General features: G+C 37.2%; 3 protein-coding genes and 2 pseudogenes across 5 annotated transcripts; all 5 read left to right on the top strand.

Moving 5' to 3' along the window:
* Positions 1–1,404: 1,404 nt before the first annotated feature.
* LOC149026032 (cytochrome P450 81Q32-like) lies at positions 1,405–3,327 on the top strand (annotated as a pseudogene). The gene is made up of 2 exons (XR_016171460.1): positions 1,405–2,290; positions 2,483–3,327. The product of XR_016171460.1 is annotated as a cytochrome P450 81Q32-like (transcript).
* A 5,099-nt stretch (positions 3,328–8,426) lies between these two features.
* Positions 8,427–10,285, top strand: LOC149026031 (cytochrome P450 81Q32-like; annotated as a pseudogene). The gene is made up of 2 exons (XR_016171809.1): positions 8,427–9,352; positions 9,565–10,285. The product of XR_016171809.1 is annotated as a cytochrome P450 81Q32-like (transcript).
* A 4,638-nt stretch (positions 10,286–14,923) lies between these two features.
* On the top strand, positions 14,924–17,561 carry LOC149026030 (cytochrome P450 81Q32-like). The gene is made up of 2 exons (XM_089146253.1): positions 14,924–15,851; positions 16,048–17,561. Exons 1-2 carry the CDS (start codon positions 14,961–14,963, stop codon positions 16,666–16,668), a joined length of 1,512 nt encoding a protein of 503 aa, XP_089002379.1. The 5' UTR covers positions 14,924–14,960; the 3' UTR covers positions 16,669–17,561.
* A 918-nt stretch (positions 17,562–18,479) lies between these two features.
* Positions 18,480–20,383, top strand: LOC149026029 (putative (S)-N-methylcoclaurine 3'-hydroxylase isozyme 2). The gene is made up of 2 exons (XM_089146254.1): positions 18,480–19,425; positions 19,539–20,383. Exons 1-2 carry the CDS (start codon positions 18,532–18,534, stop codon positions 20,148–20,150), a joined length of 1,506 nt encoding a protein of 501 aa, XP_089002380.1. The 5' UTR covers positions 18,480–18,531; the 3' UTR covers positions 20,151–20,383.
* Positions 20,384–20,477: 94 nt separating this feature from the next.
* On the top strand, positions 20,478–22,471 carry LOC149026028 (myosin-G heavy chain-like protein). Its single transcript, XM_089146257.1, has 3 exons — positions 20,478–20,771; positions 21,407–21,478; positions 21,560–22,471. Exons 1-3 carry the CDS (start codon positions 20,576–20,578, stop codon positions 21,856–21,858), a joined length of 567 nt encoding a protein of 188 aa, XP_089002383.1. The 5' UTR covers positions 20,478–20,575; the 3' UTR covers positions 21,859–22,471.
* Positions 22,472–22,489: the final 18 nt, after the last annotated feature.

The following is a 22,489-nucleotide window of genomic DNA, read 5'->3' as shown; positions in this document are numbered from 1 at the left end:
CCGCGTTTATAGAAACAGAAGAGAATAAATAAGAAGAAAAGATGAGAGAGAAGAGGGGAGAATAAATAGGGATTGATGAATTAATTTTTATCAGAATGACATTTATACCCATCATTTTACCTTTAAAATTTGTTTACAATATTATGGGGGCCAAATAGTGATATTTCACATGTGGGAAGAGAAAAAACTGGAGAAATTAAAGGAATTAGGAGAATATGCATAAAATTTTAAAAAATCCGGGGGACCATGACCCCTCCGGCCCCTTCATAGGTCCGCCTCTATATATATATATTATCTTGAATCTTTTGAACTCATCTTTGAGATACTGAAATTGTCATTTCAATTTCAAGCAAGGGAAGGGTGAAAAAGTGGGTTTTTTTTTTTTTTTTTGGGGGTTGGGGGGATGGTGTTGGGAAGTAGGGTGGTTTTTGACAAAAGCCGATGGGTGATATCTTACAATCCAAAAGGACAATGGTTGGTGATAATTATTGTAGGAGAAGGCAAGGCAATGGTCATTTAACTTTTGAAGTTAATGGGCTTAACTGCCAACCGTTAACTTGTGACTCACATGTCATTTTTGCTAGGTAAGTGACTTAACTCATGTTTTAACCCATTTTAAGTGCCCCCATTAATTAAAAAAGTCTATCATTATACGGTATAGTAATGGAATGGGGACAAAATTGTCAATATGGATCACATCAGTATTTGTGGAGTTGCCTCAGTCAAATAAGTTTGTTGTTTTCGATTTTCTTATTAGACAAAATAAAATGCATTTAACCACCTTTTTCATGGGTTGAACTTCATAGTCGTCGACGGTTGAGATCAAATCTCGACCATTTGTTTCAATTTCAACACGCTAGATCAAATCCAAATTTTGGTCAGTCAACCGCACATGGTTTGTATATAGACGCCCAATCCTTTCTCCATGTTTGGCAAAAAAAAAGGGAGAAAAAAAAAATTTCTCGGTTTTCATTTTGTTTAGGTAGAATTTAAAAGTCCATAACTAAAGCTATAGAGTTAAATTAGTAGCCATCCACCTGAAAATAAGTTTTAGAATTTGTATCGAAGATCTCTTAAGTTTGGATAATGCGATTCAAATGTTGACCATGTGTGGAGAATCTTAAAAGGGTGTATGGTTTGAAAGGATGGAATCCCTTTTCTTTTTATTTTTTGGAATCCCAGTTTATGATCCGTGAGGTCATTGTTCACGTCTACCTTCTCATTTGACGCTTGCGGTGATGTAATTAGAATAAGTTATGGCTGCTTTCTTGATTGACGTATTAATCCATCCACTTCAACCTGAAACAAATTGAAATATAAATACGAAGCAATGATCGGTTCATTTTCATAATCTCTTGTGCAAAGCCTCTGTTAATCTCTTTCTTTTATCTTTCATCAGCAATAATGGAGATGTTAGCATTCTACTACTTCCTGGGTTTTTTTCTAGCTTTCTTTCTACTCTCCAAACAATTCTTCCAGAGGAGGAAAAACCTTCCACCAACTGGTCCTCTCTCCTTACCCATAATCGGCCATCTCTATCTGTTCAAGAAGCCACTTCACCAAACCTTGGCTGGTGTTGCAGCCCAATATGGTCCAATCTTACTACTCAACTTTGGCTCACGCCGTGTTCTTCATGTCACATCTTCCTCTGCTGCTGAGGAATGCTTCACAACTAATGATATTGTCTTCGCCGACCGCCCTCGGTTCCTTTTTGGGAAATACTTGGGTTTCAATTACACAATCTTCGCCTTGCCCCCTACGGCCAGCATTGGCGTGATCTCAGGCGCCTTATCACTATTGAAATCTTCTCATCTACTCGTTTGCAGATGTTCTCTAAGATACGTATCAACGAAGTTCACTCCTTACTCCGGCGGCTCGTTAACGCCGGAAAATCTTCCAAGACAGTAGAAATGAAGTCCACCTTCTTTGAGTTAAACCTCAATAACATCATGATGATGATTGCTGGAAAGAGGTACTATGGTGAGGAGGTTAAGGACTTGGATAAGGCAAGACAATTCCAAAAGCTCGTAGAGGAGATAGTGCTGGTGGAGCTTCAAATGTTGAAGATTTCTTGCCATTCTGGGTGAAATGGGTTACTTTTAATAGATTGGAGAAGAAGTTCGTGAGGCTGCAGAGAAAGAGGGATCAATTTATGTTGGAACTGATTGAAGAGCATCGGAAGGCCAGGACTCAATCCAAGGATGAGAAGTCTTTGATTGATGTTCTTTTGTCACTACAAGAAAAGGAGCCAGATTACTACACTGATGAAATCATCATTGGCATTATTCATGTAAGTAGCTTTAACCCTACCCTTTTCCTATGTAACTCAGATATAAAGGTTCAAAAGCTGATAGAAAAAGCTGAGTAAAGCATTTATATATCCTATCCATGGCGCATGCCCTTACACTAAATTAGACCCCATTAGGCAGGAACCATTCTTGTATACCCTTAATTAGACTGATGATATCCCTTCATTGTGCAGGTTATGCTAACAGCTGGGACAGATACTACAGCAGGAACCATGGAGTGGGCAATTTCATTATTGCTGAACCATCCAGAAGTCCTCAAGAAGGCACAAGCTGAGATCGATGCCATTGTAGGAAAGGATCGACTGCTCGATGAATCAGATGTTGCCAAACTCCCATATCTTCATTGCATCATAAATGAAACACTACGGTTGTACCCTGCAGGTCCAATGCTAGTACCCCATGAATCATCAGAAGAGTGCACCGTTGCAGGTTATACCATTCCACGTGGCACGATGCTGTTGGTGAATGTGTGGGCCATCCATAAGGATCCCAAGTTGTGGGAAGAACCCACAAAGTTCAAGCCAGAGAGAATGGAGGGCATTGGAGGAGTAAGGGATGGGTACAAGTTGATGCCATTTGGGTCTGGGAGAAGGAGTTGCCCTGGGGAAGGTCTAGCCATGCGTGTTGCTGGCTTGACATTAGGCTTACTGATTCAATGCTTCGATTGGGAAAGGGTTGATGAAGAGATGGTCGACATGACTGAAGGTGCTGGTCTCACCTTGCCTAAAGCTAAGCCCTTAGAGGCTAAGTGCAAGCCACGTCCAGCCTTGTTAAACCTTCTTTCTCAACTTTGATACATCCAGACCAGTGGCGGAACATCACACAACGCTTTGCTCCCTTAATTGTTCCTGGTTTTTCTCCTTGTCAGTATGAAATACCTTGATTTGTCCCCCTTAATTCTTTGATGCTTTTTTTATAGATACTGAATATGTACGAATAAGAGTATAATTGTGTGAAAGTTTATTCTTCTATTTTTTTTATAAATTATTTATTTTTATTTGTGATTGATTCGTTGAAGTGAGAGAACATATATTTTTAATATATCAAATTAAATTTAAATTTGTATTATATCTAGACTCTAACACCTGCAACATTAGATAAAATTCTGTATATTTGAATTTTGAAAAATTTGTTGTAAGTCAAATAATAAATAGAACATTTCCACAAGCAAACAAATCATGGAAGAATTCATCATCTCCAAGTCTTCCTTTGGACTTGAATTCATTGTTTGAATTCTATCTCTATTTTTTCCTATCATGACTGATCTATGGTAAGAACCTAGTCAAAAAGGAGTTTTCTTTTCTTCTTCAAAAACATTTCCAGGAACAAACAATCAGAAGAATACATCCCCAGGTCTTCCATAAATTTAAATCTAGTTTTTTCTGAGCGAAAAAAAAGTTGGGTGAAAATAATAGGTTTATAAATCAATCTAATTTTATAGCAAAAAAGTTGGGTGAAAATAGTTTTTTTTTTTTAGGGAGAAAATAAGTTATAATCTTATAGATGTAGGATCAAACTGTAATAACACAAGATTGAACATAAGTCACAATTTTACATAAGTTCTTTATTTATTGTCACTTTTGATTTACTCCTTAAGAAAAGAAAAAACATAAAATAAAAGTTAACAATTAACTAAACCTTGTGGATGCAAAAAATTCCTGTTGGGAGACTCATCCACCACAGTTAGATTTGCGACCCGGGTCGAACATCGGATTAGTCAGGGCAAAGCCTTGGAACCGGGTTGGCAAAAAAAAAAAAAAAACTAATATAAAAAATTCCTTATTATGATTGAAATTACTCTTAAAACTGGTTGTAAATTTTAGATTTTTCTAAACAATGTACTCCTAAAAGCCACCAAAAAAATCAATTTTTTACTTATTTATTTCTTAATAAATATTATGAAATTAAAATTTTCTTTACTATACAAAGTGCTTTATTGAGAGTTGAACCCACATCCTCTTCACTAAGAGGTGTTGGTTTCAACCACTAGAACAACTTTGCATTAGTTATGAATTAATTTTATCAAAAAGAAATTTATATATATATATATATATATATATATATATATATATATATAAAAAAAACTTATCAAGTAAATCTTTTTATTTGTTTAGTACTAAAAATTTTGTATAGTTTATTTATTAATGCCTTAATTTTTTTGGTTTTTATATTAATTTCTCTTATTTTTCTTCAATATTTTCTCTTCCCACATGTAAAATGTCACTATTTGGCCCCCCCAATATTGAAAATAATTTTTAAGGGTAATATAATGAGTATAAATGTCATTCCTAATTAAAAACTAATTCCTCGATCCCTATTTATTTTCTTCTCTCTTCTTTCTCATGTTTTCTTCTTATTTATTCTCTTCTCTTTCTATAAATGTGTATTAAAAGAATTAAAAAAAAAAAAAAAACCTTATTTGTATTTAAAATGTTATTCCTAATTAGAAACTAACTCATCAATCCCTATTTATTCTCACCTCTCTTTCCTCTCTCATATTTTCTTTCTATTTATTCTCTTCCTTTCCTATAAGTGTGGGTTAAGAAAAAAATTGAAAAAAAAAATCTTCTCCATAATTATGTACTCTATCTCAATTTATTTATCGTTTATCTTTTTCTCATTTCTCATTATTATTTTTATTTGATTTTATATTCTTTATCTCTTTATTTCTTCTACAATTTTTGTTATTTTATTTTATATTGTGAATAAAATGTCTACTGTTAATAAGGTAAAACTACAATTGATTTGCATCTCTTAACTTAAAAAAAAAAAAAAAAAAAAAAAAAAAAACTTAAAAATTGGTTTGTAGGTAAAGAAAATTTTGGTTTGGGTATAACTTTTTAGGGTTGGTTTTTTTTTTCCTCTTTAATTTATCTATATTTTGTCAAAAAAAAAATATTATTATCAATAATTTACCTATTTTTTTCAAATGTACAGACCCTACAAAATATATGTGAGCATATTCTTTAAATAATAAAATAATTTAGAAGTGGGACCTCAATGGGTTTTATAAGGGCTCACACAATATGTGTAGCAGAAAAACATTAGTGTTTCCTTAACGAGAAGGTTATTTTGGATTTTTATTCTTGGCCCCCCTATGTTGGATCATGGATCCACCCCTACACTCGAGGATGTTAAATTTTGAATCCAAACAAATATATTGACAACCTAACCTCGTAACAAAATGTTCTAGAATAAGAGAGCCAGCCCGTAGATGTTAAGGTTGCTTTAGAAGCATCCACCCAAATTTCGTCAATAAAGCTAAATTATAGACAGAAAATCATAATGTAATTACTACACAAAGTAGAAACTACTTAGCCTTCAAAAATCCACCCCGTAGATCTTAAAGGCTGATTTAGAAGCATCCACCCAAGTTTAGTCAATATCGCTAAATTATGGTAACAAACTATAGTGAAAAAAGAAAAGAACATATCCTGTGCATAAGGCTTCCATTACCACTTGATCACAATGGAACAAACGTTACAACTAAACTAAGACCAAATGTGCCCTCATAACTTTTTTCATTGGTGCTTAATGAGAGATACCCTTCTAATAAGAGACAAGCATTCTTCGAAAGGAAGCCCATCTTTTATGTTTGGCTAGTCTCATTAAGGTTTAAAATATCTCACGGTACAATGATACTAGTCAATAGGTATCCATATTAGACACAACCGATATGATACATGTTAATACATCTCTCTATTGAATTATATTAAATTGAGTTTCTTACATGAGTCCCCTCCATTTTCATGGGAAACAAACCACACCCCCTCTAAAATTAACACCTTGCAAATACCCCCTCCACGTTAACCCCGTTACTTAGGACTGTTAAATAATTTTAATATGATCATATTACCTTCAAATATGGTAACGTTTGAACTTCTTATTTTCAAAGTCATACCACCTCACTCCTCATAATTTACTCACAGTTACTCACGATGCCTCGTAATCTATCATCATTACTGCAAATTGACGCTCACGATTACTACCGGAGGAACATTTGGGGAGAAGCAGTGCATACCTCATCTTGAGGAGAAGAAACATTGCAGAAGAAGAAGAAGAAAAAAATGCAAGTGAGGTATACACTGCTTCTCCTCAAATGTCCCTCCGGTGGTAATTGTGGGCGTTGATTGGCAGTGGTAATGACAAATTACGAGGCATTGTGAGTAAATGTGAGGAGTGAGGTGGTATGGTTTTGAAAATAAGAAATTCAAACATTATCATATTTGAGGGTAATATGGTCATATTAAAATTATTTTACAGTCCTAAGTAATGGGGTTAACGATAGAGGGGGTATTTGCAAGGTTTTTGATTTTAGAAGGGGTGCACCTTGTTTCCCATGAAAATGGAAAGGGCTCATGTAAAAAATTCTTGAAAATAGAAAGTTCAAACGTTACCATATTTGAGGGTAATATGGTCATATTAAAATTATTTAACAGTCCTAAGTAACGGGTTAACGGTGGAGGGGGTATTTGCAAGGTTTTGATTTTAGAGGGGGTGCATTTTATTTCCCATGAAAATGGAGAGGGCTCATGTAAAAAACTCAATTTTTTAAATACTTTGTTATTTTTTACCTGTGGGCCCCACAGTAATATGAGGTTGTAAATAGGGGTGTAAATGGATAACCAAAATCCGCTTTCGAATTTGCATCCGCATCCGTTTAGAGGTATCCGAATCCGTCCGATTATTAATAGGATACGGATATGGTATACCCCTTTCTTACCGAATATTATCCGTCCGATAAAATTATCCGATTAAGTTACTTATCTAGATTTATTATTCTTATTTTTATAAAGTTTACCTATGAAATGTGACTATTTTTGTAGATTTTCTACTAAAATAGTTACCAAAGTTGTTAAATTCTTAAATTTCAAACCTAGCTCTCACAAATAAAAAGGTAAAAATGTAAATAGGTAGTCGAAAATTTGTATTCAATCTATATTTATGCCCATTTAGAATAATCTACTTAAGAAAATAACTATCCGATTATCATTCGAATCCGATAGAATCCGTCCGAAAACCGATAGGATATTATCCGAATCCGTCCGAATATAATAGGATGCGGATATGGATATATCACTATCCGATCCGAATCCGGTCCGTTTACACCCCTAGTTGTAAAGCTGGCTTCCCAGTTGCCAATGGAGGAGGAGTAGGATGGTTAGGAACCTGCTTCTCAGTGGAGAAGTCATGGGTTCAACTCCTACGGACGGCATATGTATATCCGTATCCCTATATATAAAAAGTTAGTTATTGGCAAATTTCACACGGAAAAGAAAACAAAATAAAACAAATAACATACTTGGTAGCTCGAGATTCTACTCTAGAGTTTTTGTGTGCGGATACATCATGGGCGACGTTCTTCTTCTTGGCTTTCGGTTTTGTGCAAATCTTTTCTCTGTGTTTGGCCAGAAAAGGAAAAAACATATTTTTCTTCATTTTCATTTTGTTTGAATAGAAATTAAGAGTCCATAATTATTACTGTCGAGTTAAATTAGTAGCCGCCCACCTGAAAAATAAGTTTTAGAATTTGTATGGAAGACTTTTTTTATTTTTCAGTTTGATTATCTGAATTCAGAGATTTCAAATCCATGGATTGGTGAATCAAAAATTAGTTGTAAAACATCCCTAAATTCTTTGTCTAGTTGTAAAACATTTCTGAATTCATCAAAGGGGTTTCACTTTTTTGCTGAAAACGTGAATTAAGCCATTTTTAGGTGTTAGGGCAAAATCCATGAATTTTTTGAACATGAATCAGTATATTTAAAATCTTACTTCATTTCAAATTCCTAGATTCATTTAATCAAACACGCAGAGTTTCTATTTATCTGATTCAAATGTAAACCACTTGTTGAGGATCTAAAAAGGTATACAGCTTGAGTGGTTAGAATCCCAGTTCATTTATGATCCATGAGGTCATCGTTCACGTCTACGTTCCCAATCGACGCATGTGGTGATGTAATAAGTTATGGCTGGTTTCCTCACTTCCTGATAATGTTGGGCCAAACCATGATATTGATTGACGTATGAATCCACTTCAACCGGAAACAAATTGAAATATAAATAGGAAGCAGTGATCTGTTCCTTTTCATCTTCATCTCTTGTGCAAAACCTCTGTTAATCTCTTACTCTTCTTCTATCCATCAGCAGTAATGGAGATTTTAGCATTCTACTACTTTCTGGGTTTTTTTCTGGCTTTCTTTCTACTCTCCAAACAATTCTTCCAGAGGAGGAAAAACCTACCACCAACTGGCCCTCTCTCTTTACCCATAATCGGCCATCTCTATCTGTTCAAGAAGCCACTTCACCAAACCTTGGCTGGTCTTGCAGCCCAATATGGCCCCATCTTACTACTCAACTTTGGCTCACGCCGTGTTCTTCATGTCACATCTTCCTCTGCTGCTGAGGAATGCTTCACAACTAATGATGTTGTCTTCGCCAACCGCCCTCGGTTCCTTTTTGGGAAATACTTGGGTTTCAATTACACAGTCTTCGCCGCGGCCTCCTACGGCCAGCATTGGCGTGATCTCAGGCGCCTTACCACTGTTGAAATCTTCTCATCTACTCGTTTGCAGATGTTCTCTAAGATACGTATCAACGAAGTTCACTCCTTACTCCGGCGGCTCGTTGACGCCGGAAAATCTTCCAAGACAGTGGAAATGAAGTCCACCTTCTTTGAGTTAAACCTCAATAACATCATGATGATGATTGCTGGAAAGAGGTACTATGGTGAGGAGGTTAAGGACTTGGATAAGGCAAGACAATTCCAAAAGCTCGTAGAGGAAATAGTTAGTGCTGGTGGAGCTTCAAATGTTGAAGATTTCTTGCCATTCTGGGTGAAATGGGTTACTTTTAATAGATTGGAGAAGAAGTTCGTGAGGTTGCAGAGAAAGAGGGATCAATTTATGTTGGAACTGATTGAAGAGCATCGGAAGGCCAGGACTCAATCCAAGGATGAGAAGTCGTTGATTGATGTTCTTTTGTCACTACAAGAAAAAGACCCAGATTACTACACTGATGAAATCATCATGGGCATTATTCATGTAAGTACCTTTAACTCTACCCTTTTCCTATGTAATTCTTCCTGGGATTTGATACAGATATAAAGATTCAAAAGCTGAGTAAAGCATTTATCCTATATATCTATGGCCCATGCTGATCTTATACTAAATTAGACCCCATTAGGCAGGAACCATTCTTGTATTGTATACCCTTAATTAGACTAATGATATCTCTTCTGCTCTTCATTGTGCAGGTTATGCTAACAGCAGGGACAGATACTACAGCAGGGACCATGGTGTGGGCAATTTCGTTATTGTTGAACCATCCAGAAGTCCTCAAGAAGGCACAAGCTGAGATCGATGCCATTGTAGGACAGGATCGACTGCTCGATGAATCAGATGTTGCCAAACTCCCATATCTTCATTGCATCATAAATGAGACACTACGGTTGTACCCTGCAGGTCCATTGCTAGTACCCCATGAATCATCAGAAGAGTGCAACGTTGCAGGTTATACCATTCCACGTGGCACGATGTTGTTGGTGAATGTGTGGGCCATCCATAAAGATCCCAAGTTGTGGGAAGAACCCACAAAGTTCAAGCCAGAGAGAATGGAGGGCATTGGAGGAGTAAGGGATGGGTATAAGTTGATGCCATTTGGGTCTGGGAGAAGGAGTTGCCCTGGGGAAGGTCTAGCCATGCGTGTTGCTGGCTTGACATTAGGCTTATTGATTCAATGCTTCAATTGGGAAAGGGTTGAATGAAGAGATGGTCGACATGACTGAAGGTGCTGGTCTCACCTTGCCTAAAGCTAAGCCCTTAGAGGCTAAGTGCAAGCCACGTCCAGCCTTGTTAAACCTTCTTTCTCAGCTTTGATACATCCAGACCAGTGGCGGAACATCAATCAAACACTTTGCTCCCTTAATTGTTCCTGATTTTTCTCCTTGTCAGTGTGAAATACCTAGATTTGTTCCCTTTAATTCTTTGATGTTTTTCTTTTTCAATACTGAATATGTACAAGTAAGAGTATAATTGTACGAAAGTTTATTCCTGCTATTTTTATTTGTGATTGATTCGTTGAAGTGAGAGAACATAGACTTTTAATAAATCAAAAAATCAAATTTTAAATTCAAACCCAACGTAATAGAAACTCTATCCTATAATTGTATAGAATAGGAGAAAAATTTTGTATTATATCTAAACTCTAACACCTACAACATTAGATATAAAGTGTATTAATAGCTCTGTACCATACTACGTATCATGCATACATATAATCACTATAAAAATCAGATGGTTTTTGACAAAAGAGAAGAGTAAACAGTACGTCATCCTCAATTGATTTACCACACAGCCACATGTGTGGTTAGAAAAAACCTAACGCAATGCTTTTTATTTTTTATTTTTATTCTTATTTTAAAAGCTAGTCATTCGAGGAACTCACTCATTCTTTCATTTTTTCTTATTTCTCTTTGCAGACGTATAGTCACAACGTGCAGAGCTTCTATTTCTACTTCCCATGTTCTTCTTCTTTCTGAGCTTCTCCATCCAGAAGATGCAAATCTGATTTTTGGATAATCCTTGGGCTCTTCTTCTTCCTCTTCATGTGCTGCCATGGCTATTGTTTCTATTTCTGCTTCTGCTTCAAACAAAAGGGCTACCAAAGAAATGGGAGGAAACCAACCCAGTAAGGTCGAATAGAGTACCCAGAAAGCAGAGTTTTTCCCAGAAATAAGAACGGTTTCTGCATATTTGGTTTGGCCTTGATTTGGGAGTATGTTTAATTTTGATCTCATAACGAAATTCGGCGATAAATCTTTAAGTATAGCCAATTTCGCGGCGATATCTCGCAAAGTTTGTTTCGCGCCCTGGTTTCGGTTTGCCAAGGGGGCGATATCACCGAAATTCAGCGAGATATCGTTTGGCGATATGTTCTTCCATAAGTAAAACTACCATTGCATCTCTTAACTTTTAAAAAAAAAAAACACTTAAAAATTAGTTTGCAGGTAAATAAAATTTTTGTTTCCGAATAACTTTGTTGATTTTTTTTTCCTTTAATTTATCTATATTTTGTCAAAAAAAAATAATATTATCAATAATTTATTATTATTATTATTATTTTTTCAAATATACGGCCACAAAAATAAAATAATTTAGACGTGGAACACCAAATAAGTTTGCTAAGGACCCACACAATATGTGTAGCAGAAAAACATTAGTAATTCCTCAACGAAAAGATTATTTTGGACTTTTTTTCTTGGCTCCCCTTCAATGTTGGATCCTGGGTCCAACCCTTGCCCCTGATGATGTTAAATTCTGGATTCACCCAGATTCAAACAAATATATTGACAGCCTAAACTCATAATAAAATTTTCTAAAATAGGAGAGCCATCCTAATATGTAATTAGAACAAAGAGTGAGAATTACTTAAGCTTCAAAACTCCTCCCCATTGATGTTAAGGTTGCTTTAGAAGCATCCACCCAAATTTCATCAATAAAGCTAAATTATGGACAGAAAATCATAATGTAATTACTACACAGAGTAGAAACTACTTAGCCTTCAAAACTCCACCCTATAGATCTTAAAGGCTGATTTAGAAGCATGAAAATATCATGTGTATAAGGCTCCCACTACCACTTGATCACAATGGAACAAACTTTACAGCTAAACTAAGACCAACCGTGCCACTTGATTACGACTATTAATTCACAAATTTATACTCTTGTGGGTCTTTTGAACATTGTGGAAGGCATCACTCATTTGTCTTTCTATTTTATTTCATGTAATTTTTCTTTTGTTCCTAAGGGATGCAATACTGTTGCTCATTACCTAGCTGGGAAGGCTGTTACCTCGGCAAGGAGGATTATCTGGACCAAATTCCTCTTCTTGGTTGTTAGATTTGTGTAACTCTGACACCTTGTATGATGCTTGCTCTTTGAAATAAATTTCGATTTACCAAAAAAAAAAAAAAAAAAACAAAAACCATGCCCATTTATTGCAATGATAACTTTTTTTCAGAAGAAATAAAAATATACATTGCACCTTCTAATAAGAGACAAGCATTGTTCAAAAGGAAACCCATCTTTTATCTCTGGGTAGTCTCAATTAAGGTTTAAAATATCTCACGATACGATGATACTAGTCAATACGTATCCATATTAGACACAACTGATATTATACATATCAATACATTTTTCTATTGAATTATATTAAATTATATTGGCCAGTACAATACAATATTCGACACGAGACAATATCTCCCCCTAAAATCACTTGCCTGATACAATATTCGATACCAATACTTTAAACCTTCCAATCCCCTTAATTGATGAACATAATTTATCTAGGCATGAAGTCTGAAGCTGGTAACAATCGAAGCAAATGCCACAACGATTTGAAGTCTTCCCAATGAGTCGGGATCATCTCCCCGTTGCAATGGGGCCCACAGGTGGAATTCATGATTTTTTTTAGAGTTTTTTACATGAGCCCCCTCCATTTTCATGGAAAACAAACTGCACCCCCTCTAAAATCAAAACCTTGCAAATACCCCCTCCACCGTTAACCCCGTTACTTAGGACTGTTAAATAATTTTAATATGACCATATTACCCTCAAATATGGTTAACGTTTGAACTTTTTATTTTTAAGAATTTTTTACATGAGCCCCCTCCATTTTCATGGGAAACAAGGTGCCACACCCCCTCTAAAATAAAAAACCTTGCAAATACCCCCTCCACCGTTAACCCCGTTACTTAGGATTGTAAAATAATTTTAATATAACCATATTACCCTCAAATATGATAATGTTTGAATTTCTTATTTTCAAAACCATACCACTTCACTCCTCACAGTTACTCACAATGCCTCGTAATCTGTCATCACCACTGCCAATCAACGCCCACGATTACCACCGGAGGGACATTTGAGGAGAAGCAGTGCATACCTCATCTTGAGGAGAAGAAACGTTGCAGGAGAAGAAGAAAAAAAATACAAGTGAGGTACGCATTGCTTCTCCTCAAATGTCCCTCCGGTGGTAATTGTGGGCGTTGATTGGCAGTGGTGATGACAAATTACGAGACATCATGAGTAACTGTGAGGAGTGAGGTGATATGGCTCTGAAAATAAGAAATTCAAACATTATCATATTTGAAGGTAATATGGTCATATAAAATTTATTATATAGTCCTAAGTAATGGAGTTAATGGTGGAGGGAGTATTTGTAAGGTTTTTGATTTTAGAGGGGGTGCACTTTGTTTCCCATGAAAATGGAGGGGGCTCATGTAAAAAATTCTTGAAAATAAAAAGTTCAAACGTTACCATATTTGAGGGTAATATGATCATATTAAAATTATTTAACAGTCTTAAGTAATGGATTCACATCCTCTGTAATTCCCTTCCTTACAATTCCCTGCAATTCCCTCATAGGATTGTACCATGTGGCATTTAAGTAATCCAAAGGTTACCAACAAACTAGAGTTTAAATAAAATTCAAATTTATGGGTGGGTTTAAATAAAATTCAAATTTATTTTAAATTAGATAACCGTTGGATTACTTGAATGCCACATGGCACAATCTTATGAGGGAATTACAGGGAATTGTAGGGAAGGGAATACAGATGATGTGAATCCCTAAGTAACGGGGTTAACGGTGGAGGGGGTATTTGCAAGGTTTTGATTTTAGAGGGGGTGCAGTTTGTTTCCCATAAAAATAGAGATGGCTCATGTAAAAAATTCAATTTTTAAAATATTTTGTTATTTTTTATCTGTGGGCCCCACAGCAATATGTGGTTGTAAAGCCGGTTCCAATATCATAAATAAGTAGTTGATGGCAAATTTCACACCGAAAAAAAAAACGATGACAGTAACACAAAATAAAACAAATAACATACCTGGTAGCTCGAGATTCTACTCTAGAGTTTTTGTGTGCGGATACATCATCGGCGACGTTCTTCTTCTTGGCTTTCGGTTTTGTGCAAATCCTTTCTCTGTGTTTGGCCCAGAAAAGGAAAAAAACATCTTTTTCTTCATTTCATTTTGTTTGAATAGAAATTAAGAGTCCATAATTATCACTGTCGAGTTAAATTAGTAACCGCCCACCTGAAAAATAAGATTTAGAATTTGTATCGAAGACCTTTTTCAGTTTGATTATCTGAATTCAGAGATTTCAAATCCATGGATTGGTGAATCGAAAATTATTTGTAAAACATCCCTAAATTCTCTGTTTAGTGGTAAAACATTTCCAAATTCATTGAATTCAGGGTTTCACTTTTTTGCTAAAAACGTGAATGAAACCATTTTTAGGTGTTGGGCGAAATCCATGAATTTGTTGAACCATGAATCAGTATATTTGAAATCCTATTTCATTTCAAATCCCTAGATTTATTTAATCAAATACACACTTTTTATTTATCTGATTCAAATGTAAACCACGTGTTGAAAATCTAAAAAGGTATAAAGCTTTGAGTGGTTAGAATCCCAGTTTATTTATGATCCATGAGGTCATTGTTCACGTCTACCTTCCCAATCGACGCATGTGGTGATGTAATTAAAACAAATTGAGATATAAATACGAAGCAGTGATTTGTTCCTTTTCATCATCTCTTATGCAAAGCCTCTGTTAATCTCTTTCTTTTATCTTTCATCAGCAATAATGGAGATGTTAGCATTCTACTACTTTCTGGGTTTTTTTCTAGCTTTCTTTCTACTCTCCAAACAATTCTTCCAGAGGAGGCAAAACCTTCCACCAACTGGCCCTCTCTCGTTACCCATAATCGGCCATCTCTATCTGTTCAAGAAGCCACTTCACCAAACCTTGGCTGGTGTTGCAGCCCAATATGGCCCCATTTTACTACTCAACTTTGGCACACGCCGTGTTCTTCATGTCACATCTTCTTCTGCAGCTGAGGAATGCTTCACAACTAATGATATTGTCTTCGCCAACCGCCCTCGGTTCATCCTTGGGAAATACTTGGGTTTCAATTACACAGTCTTCGCCTTGGCCCCTTACGGCCAGCATTGGCGTGATCTCAGGCGCCTTACCACTATTGAAATCTTCTCATCTAATCGTTTGCAGATGTTCTCTAAGATACGTATCAACGAAGTTCACTCCTTACTCCGGCGGCTCGTTGACGCCGGAAAATCTTCCAAGACAGTAGAAATGAAGTCCACCTTCTTTGAGTTAACCCTCAATAACATCATGATGATGATTGCTGGAAAGAGGTACTATGGTGAGGAGGTTAAGGACTTGGATAAGGCAAGACAATTCCAAGAGCTCGTAGAGGAAATAGTTAGGGCTGGTGGAGCTTCAAATGTTGAAGATTTCTTGCCATTCTGGGTGAAATGGGTTACTTTTAATAGATTGGAGAAGAAGTTCGTGAGGTTGCAGAGAAAGAGGGATCAATTTATGTTGGAACTGATTGAAGAGCATCGGAAGGCCAGGACTCAATCCAAGGATGAGAAGTCTTTGATTGATGTTCTTTTGTCACTACAAGAAAAAGACCCAGATTACTACACTGATGAAATCATCGTTGGCATTATTCATGTAAGTAGCTTTAACTCTACCCTTTTCCTATGTAATTCAGATATAAAGGTTCAAAAGCTGATGGAAAAAGCTGAGTAAAGCATTTTATCCTATCTATGGCCCATGCTGATCTTATACTAAATTAGACCCCATTAGGCAGGAACCATTCTTGTATACCCTTAATTAATTAGACTAATGATATCTCTTCATTGTGCAGGTTATGCTAACAGCTGGGACAGATACTACAGCAGGGACCATGGTGTGGGCAATTTCGTTATTGTTGAACCATCCAGAAGTCCTCAAGAAGGCACAAGCTGAGATCGATGCCATTGTAGGACAGGATCGACTGCTCGATGAATCAGATGTTGCCAAACTCCCATATCTTCATTGCATCATAAATGAGACACTACGGTTGTACCCTGCAGGTCCACTGCTAGTACCCCATGAATCATCAGAAGAGTGCACCGTTGCAGGTTATACCATTCCACGTGGCACGATGCTGTTGGTGAATGTTTGGGCCATCCATAAAGATCCCAAGTTGTGGGAAGAACCCACAAAGTTCAAGCCAGAGAGAATGGAGGGCATTGGAGGAGTAAGGGATGGGTACAAGTTGATGCCATTTGGGTCTGGGAGAAGGAGTTGCCCTGGGGAAGGTCTAGCCATGCGTGTTGCTGGCTTGACATTAGGCTCATTGATTCAATGCTTCGATTGGGAAAGGGTTGATGAAGAGCTAGTTGACATGACTGAAGGTGCTGGTCTCACCTTGCCTAAAGCTAAGCCCTTAGAGGCTAAGTGCAAGCCACGTCCAGCCTTGTTAAAACTCCTTTCTCAGCTTTGATACATCCAGACAAATACACTGACAGCCCAAACTCCTAACAAGAAGATCCAGATTAAGAGAACCATTCTAATGTAATTACTGCAAAGAGTGGGAACTTAACCTTCAAAAACCCCCTCCCTTAGATCTTAAGGTTGATTTAGAAGCATCCACCCAAGTTTAGTCAATAAAGCCAAATTATGTTTTGGACAGAACTACAGTCAAAACAAAAGTAAATATAGGACATATCCTGTGTATAAGGCTCCCACTGCTACTTGGTCAGAATGGATCAAACTTCATAGCCGCATCGAGACCCACTGTCCCTTTTTATAGCATCTGAACTGCAAAAATTTGTCCCAGATGAGTCCGAAATTATACAGTGGTGACGGCCGTACTAGACTATTTGGGCATTGGACTGGGAGTTCCATCCAGAGTCTCAAACTAACATCCATTGCCACTTCAGCTTTGATTCCATGTATTCAGTAATCGATCTCGTTTTGTTTATGATATACATCTGAAGGCTGTTTTAATACCTTATGTCAAGGTTTTGTTCAAGTTAACAGAGGTTTGCCTATTGACATGGCTGTTAACACTTCTGACAATCATGGATGAATAGTTGCAATGCAGTTCTCCCTTCACCAGGTAGAATGAGAAAATAAAATTGGAATATCTACTATACTAAAAACAATTGTAAGAGTGGTATATTGTTCTAATTTGTATTTTTCATTTTGATTTGAGTGAAGCATGACACTGGAGACTGGTGTCTGTATATGTGAGTAAAACCTACTCCAGTAAAATATTGTACAGGCTTATTCCCAAGCACGAAGAAATTTGCAACTATGGTTGTTTGGAGAGGGGGCACTTATAGTCCTCCAAATGAACCATGCCCACCAGATGGAGGAGGAAGAAAAGCGATATATACCTGTGATTTTTTTTTAAAGAGTTGGAAATTTTAATGGAACTAATAATGATGTTGCTTATGATCCCTCTCAAGGTAAACTTGAAGCCATTGTGTGTGGGGGGGGGGGGGGGGGGGAGAGATTCCTAAGCAAAGCTATCAGGTACATGATGATCCTCATATTGATGACAATTTGAAACACTTAATTTTTTTTTTTGGAGAACCATGGGGATGAAACTGTAATGTTCGAGGGTTGGTGTCCTAGAGGTTGATAGGCATTATTCATGAGGTCTTATAATTCTCAAACTGATAACAAAGTTTTAGATAGAAGCTGGAACATGATTAAGAGTTTCAGTGAGATCTGAGCCATGGAGATTAATGGTGAGAGGCTTAATTACTTATTTATTAATGCTGAGAGATCAATGCAGAATAAAAAAGATACTCCCCCCATGTTAACATAATAATTGGACCACATCTTCTTCTTCTTCTTCCATGACTTTTGGCTATTACAAAGTACACTATTAATAATTTATCATCTTGAATTGCTGACAGCAGCTTCCAAATCTGGCCTTCCCTTTGGGTAACCAATGGAAATGTATATTAAAATAAAGCCAATCAGCGTGGATGGTTACCGCGTTAAGGACTAAGGAAGATCTGAGAGACTGTATCTAGGGATATTCAAGTCCAAGAATTCAACTATATTAGAAAAATATTAAATACATGAGAGGAGAAGTCCTTGAACAGCAAGTAAATGGATCAAAGCAAATTATCCTTAGCCTCTAAGTTTTCATCTTGCAAGTTCCCTCACTTCCTCTGCTGTACATGGTCTAACATATCCATCTATTGTTTATTGTTTTCATTGTCGTGGGGAAGAAGAAAATCAAGTTGCTAGGCACCCCGTTGACCTTCATATTGGCCTTTATAAGTAGACATCTAAGCTATGATCAGGAAGTAGACATCTAAGCTGCAAAAAAGCCTCAGTGATAAACATGATTAAAACAGCTCTCATAGGAGAGACCAACCTCCTTCTTCCTCTGTTCCTGTTACCTCTTCTCTTTCTTTTGTACAAGCTTTTCAAATCTTCCCCACCCAGATGTTCATCTCTTCCACCAGGGCCATCTCCATGGCCCATCATAGGCAACATTCACCAAATGGGAAGAGAGACCCATTCCTCACTCACCCACTTAGCTCAAACCTATGGTCCACTCATCTCACTAAAACTTGGTCCCCAGCTTCTAGTGGTTGCATCATCACCAGCCGCAGCAACTGAGATACTCAAAACTCATGACACTGTACTCTCAGGCCGCTTTGCACCACAATCAGCATCTGACCTTGAGGACAACCCAGAACGCATGACCATTGCATGGGCTCCTGAATGCAATGATCAATGGAAGAGTCTACGTACCCTTTATCGATCTGAGCTGTTTTCAGGCAAGGTAATTGAGTCTCAATCAATCTTGAGGGAGAAGAAGGTGATGGACCTGATAAGATTTCTGAGTTCAAAGGAAGGTGAGGTTGTGAACATTGGTGAAGTAATGTTCGCTACTGTTTTTAACATCTTGAGTTCTCTTTTCCTATCAAAGGATTTAGTTAGCTATGAGGATGATGGTAGTGATGGAGGCATTAAGCAACTGGTGAAGAGGATAATGGTCTTGGCATCTACTCCTGACTTGGGTGATCTGTTTCCAATATTCAAGAAGTTAGATATTCAGAGGCTAAACAAGAGAGTGAACGCATTGTTTGAGAAGATCAGTGCTAGGTGGGAGAACATCATCAGAGAAAGAAGAGCGAGAGTTGAAGGTGGTGTTTCAGGCCAAGAAGATTTGTTGGATGTTCTGATCAACCATGGCTATACTGATTATCATATCAACAACATGCTTCATGTAAGACACACTCACGCACGCACACTGTTTCTCTCTGATTTAGATTGAATTAAGATCAAACTTGAGATGCCCATTAAATTTTTTTGAAATTTTCTGTTTCACGTGCTTGACAGGAGCTGTTCACTGCTGGTACCGATACAAGTGGAACAACAATTGAGTGGGCAATGGCAGAACTGGTGAAAAATCAAGAGGTCATGAACAAGGTTCGCAATGAACTTACAAGGGAGATAGGAGAAAAATTCGTGCAAGAGTCAGATCTACCTCGCCTACCCTATCTTCATGCCTGTGTGAAAGAGACACTAAGACTACATCCTCCAGCAGCCTTTCTGCTTCCTCATCGAGCAATTGATACATGCACTGTGATGAACTACACCGTACCCAAGGACTCTTTAATATTCGTGAACGCATGGGCAATTGCTCGAGACCCTGAGGTTTGGGAAGATCCACTAGCATTCAAACCAGAGAGGTTCCTTAAATCTGATGTTGAATTCAAAGGTAATCATTTCCAATTCATACCTTTTGGGGCAGGAAGGAGAATCTGCCCAGGACTACCCATGGCTGCCAGGCAAATTCATCTAATTCTGGCTTCTCTGATTCACTCCTTCGATTGGTCTCTCCCTCAAGGCATGGATCCAACCAATCTAGACATGAATGAGAAGTTTGGAATGATGTTAAGGAAGAAAGATGCTCTTCTCCTTGTTCCTAAATCAAAACTAAGTCAGTGAAATGGATAGACAATTAGTTTTCCTTCCTCAGTTTTCTTTTTTTTTTTTTCTTTCCTTCCTCTGGGTTTTGTGAATGGATTGTGCAAGTTTTGCTTGACCGCTATGCAGATCTTTTGTATTTTCTTCTCCTGCATACTATTCTAAGATTGATGAATAAACAGTTTTGTTTTTGTGCACCAAAAAGCAAGACAGCAATAAGTAAGCATATTGAACGGCTCTGATCAATTCATGATGGGACAAATCATACTGTATTTAGGCAAACACTAAAAGATTTCTCTGTGAATATATGTGGTGGAGCAGCTTTCCAATCTAAATTGTGGTGAGCACCGACTACAAAATGACTGAAGAAAATCCGCAAGGAACAAACCAATGGAGAGTGAAATGGAAAGTTGGAACCTGAACCTTCTTTTTGCCCGAACCCTTCCATGGCACTCAATTATTGGGCTGCTTCGCTCCACTCAAGGCCTTCATCCCCTGTATCTTCGGTCCCGAAATGCAGATTTTTCCACTCCATCTCACCAAGCCCACCACCAGGAAAACAGTTCTTGGTTTCTTGTAAGGCAGCTGCACAATCAGATGGAACAGAGGGAGGAGTAACAGAGGATCCTTCAAGTTTCTCAGGTGATAGATTACGTATCTGCTTTTGATATTGATTTTTCTATCTAGGGTCACTCACCTCTGCTATTACAATTGAAAGAATTGTCAAAATATAGGAACCTTTAAATCTTCGGCAGAAATAATGAGTGCCAACTAAATCCTACCGGACAAAATAGAACTGCCATGTCCTTGTTTTCTTCTCATGGCGGTGGATAGATTCGGTGAACATGGGCTAGCCTAAATTGGTACAGATGAATTTCTTCTTTCAACATGAATCAAAAGGCCTTTTTCACAACCCATGCATGATGATAAAGATCATTGATGCTCATCACTGAAGAGCTGCAACTCCACGAGTGCCTCAATAACGCAGATGGACAAACCTAGAGAAGAATTTCATTTTAATGTTCTGAGTTCTGACCATTCATTAAGGCTTCAGTTTGATAAAACTGACTACTTATAGCAACCGGTGTTAACAGAGAAGTCTGCTCTGGTATTTTTACTTTTTTATCTTTTGATTTAATTTCATGTTTTAAGAGTGGAAGCATACCCATTACTAGTTTCATGAATCAAACTCTCATGTCAATTACTGTTCCATTACTGCACCATGTAGAAGACAAACTGTGATTTCAAACTCACTAATTACTGGTTCATGGTGAAAGGTTCTTTGTCTTCCACTAGGAGTCAGCTAGATCTCTTGGAACAACTGACATCAACCAGCTCCTTGAGTGATGGTAGGTGCACTCTTTCTCAGGGAAGAGGAAACTTCATGTTATTCAGTCATTTTGATGTAAACAAATTTGCTTCATGACTAGGTTATGAGAGTAGTGGCGATGATCAGCGACGAACAATTCGTGATCAGCTCTCTCAGCTGGTTGGAGATAGAGAAGGTCAAGACTTCAGCATACCCTTAGGTAAAGATTTAAAGAAAGTGGCTGAGAAATTTTTAACCATCTCACAGAAGAGGAACATCAAAAGACAGGCTTACTTGAATGAAGTCTCTCGTAGAAATGATAGTGTTTTCTTTGCCACAATTGGAGCATTTGTAATTATCCCACCAATTCTTATATTAGGGGTAGCTGTATTAACTGGTTATATACAACTTTTTCCATGACTTTAATCAGTATTAAAAAGGACATCTGAAATTCTTCCAGTTATCTGGAGTATTTTCCTGTTCTAGTAATGATGTTCCTCTCTGGATCTTTTTCCAGTCGATGTTGAGCACCATCTTTTCTTTGATTTGTTACTTGATAAAAAAAACTTATCTGTAATTAGACTACCCTTATAGCGATATATATTACATCAAAGTGCCTGATGATTCAGTCTTCATAAATTGTTCTAGAAATACCTGTCAGATGTAATCTGTTTCACCACATTACTCTTTTGCCATGGTTGCCGAATTTTATGCATTTGCATTTTTACCTACAACTGTTGAATTACTTGCAATGGTAATTCCTGTTGCCTTGCAACAAGATGGTCAAATGAGCCATTTTCCAGTAAATGAGTGTCCGTATCCTCGTGCCATGTAAGTACCAGCCAAGAAGATGTGATTGTGTCTCTGCTTTTCACTTTGTTGACTCTATCCTTGCTTGTTCACACTTTTCAGTGAAAAAGCACACTAGGCATCAAATTGCTGAGAACATCAGTCTGAAGAAATTTTATGTTTCCTGGAAAATATATTTGTGGTTAAAACTTGAATTGCTGCCATGTTTTGAGTATGATTTTTGCTGTTCTTCTCTCTCTCT

Source organism: Hakea prostrata, chromosome 2 (genome assembly GCF_041222555.1).
Source record: "Hakea prostrata isolate BN-2017 chromosome 2, UWA_Hpros_2, whole genome shotgun sequence".
Lineage (NCBI taxonomy): Eukaryota > Viridiplantae > Streptophyta > Magnoliopsida > Proteales > Proteaceae > Hakea > Hakea prostrata.
The sequence above is the reverse complement of the archived record's forward strand: the minus strand, read 5'-3'. Positions and strand labels throughout refer to the sequence as shown.

What these genes read in the sequence shown, in the direction of transcription:
- LOC149026030 (XM_089146253.1), top strand. Translation starts at nt 14,961, where the DNA reads ATGGAGATGTTAGCATTCTACTACTTTCTGGGTTTTTTTCTAGCTTTC. An exon ending in TCATCGTTGGCATTATTCAT is followed by an intron (nt 15,852 to 16,047) that starts GTAAGTAGCTTT and finishes TTCATTGTGCAG; the next exon opens with GTTATGCTAACAGCTGGGAC.
- LOC149026028 (XM_089146257.1), top strand. Translation starts at nt 20,576, where the DNA reads ATGGCACTCAATTATTGGGCTGCTTCGCTCCACTCAAGGCCTTCATCC. An exon ending in GGATCCTTCAAGTTTCTCAG is followed by an intron (nt 20,772 to 21,406) that starts GTGATAGATTAC and finishes TCATGGTGAAAG; the next exon opens with GTTCTTTGTCTTCCACTAGG. An exon ending in AACCAGCTCCTTGAGTGATG is followed by an intron (nt 21,479 to 21,559) that starts GTAGGTGCACTC and finishes CTTCATGACTAG; the next exon opens with GTTATGAGAGTAGTGGCGAT.
- LOC149026029 (XM_089146254.1), top strand. Translation starts at nt 18,532, where the DNA reads ATGATTAAAACAGCTCTCATAGGAGAGACCAACCTCCTTCTTCCTCTG. An exon ending in ATATCAACAACATGCTTCAT is followed by an intron (nt 19,426 to 19,538) that starts GTAAGACACACT and finishes CGTGCTTGACAG; the next exon opens with GAGCTGTTCACTGCTGGTAC.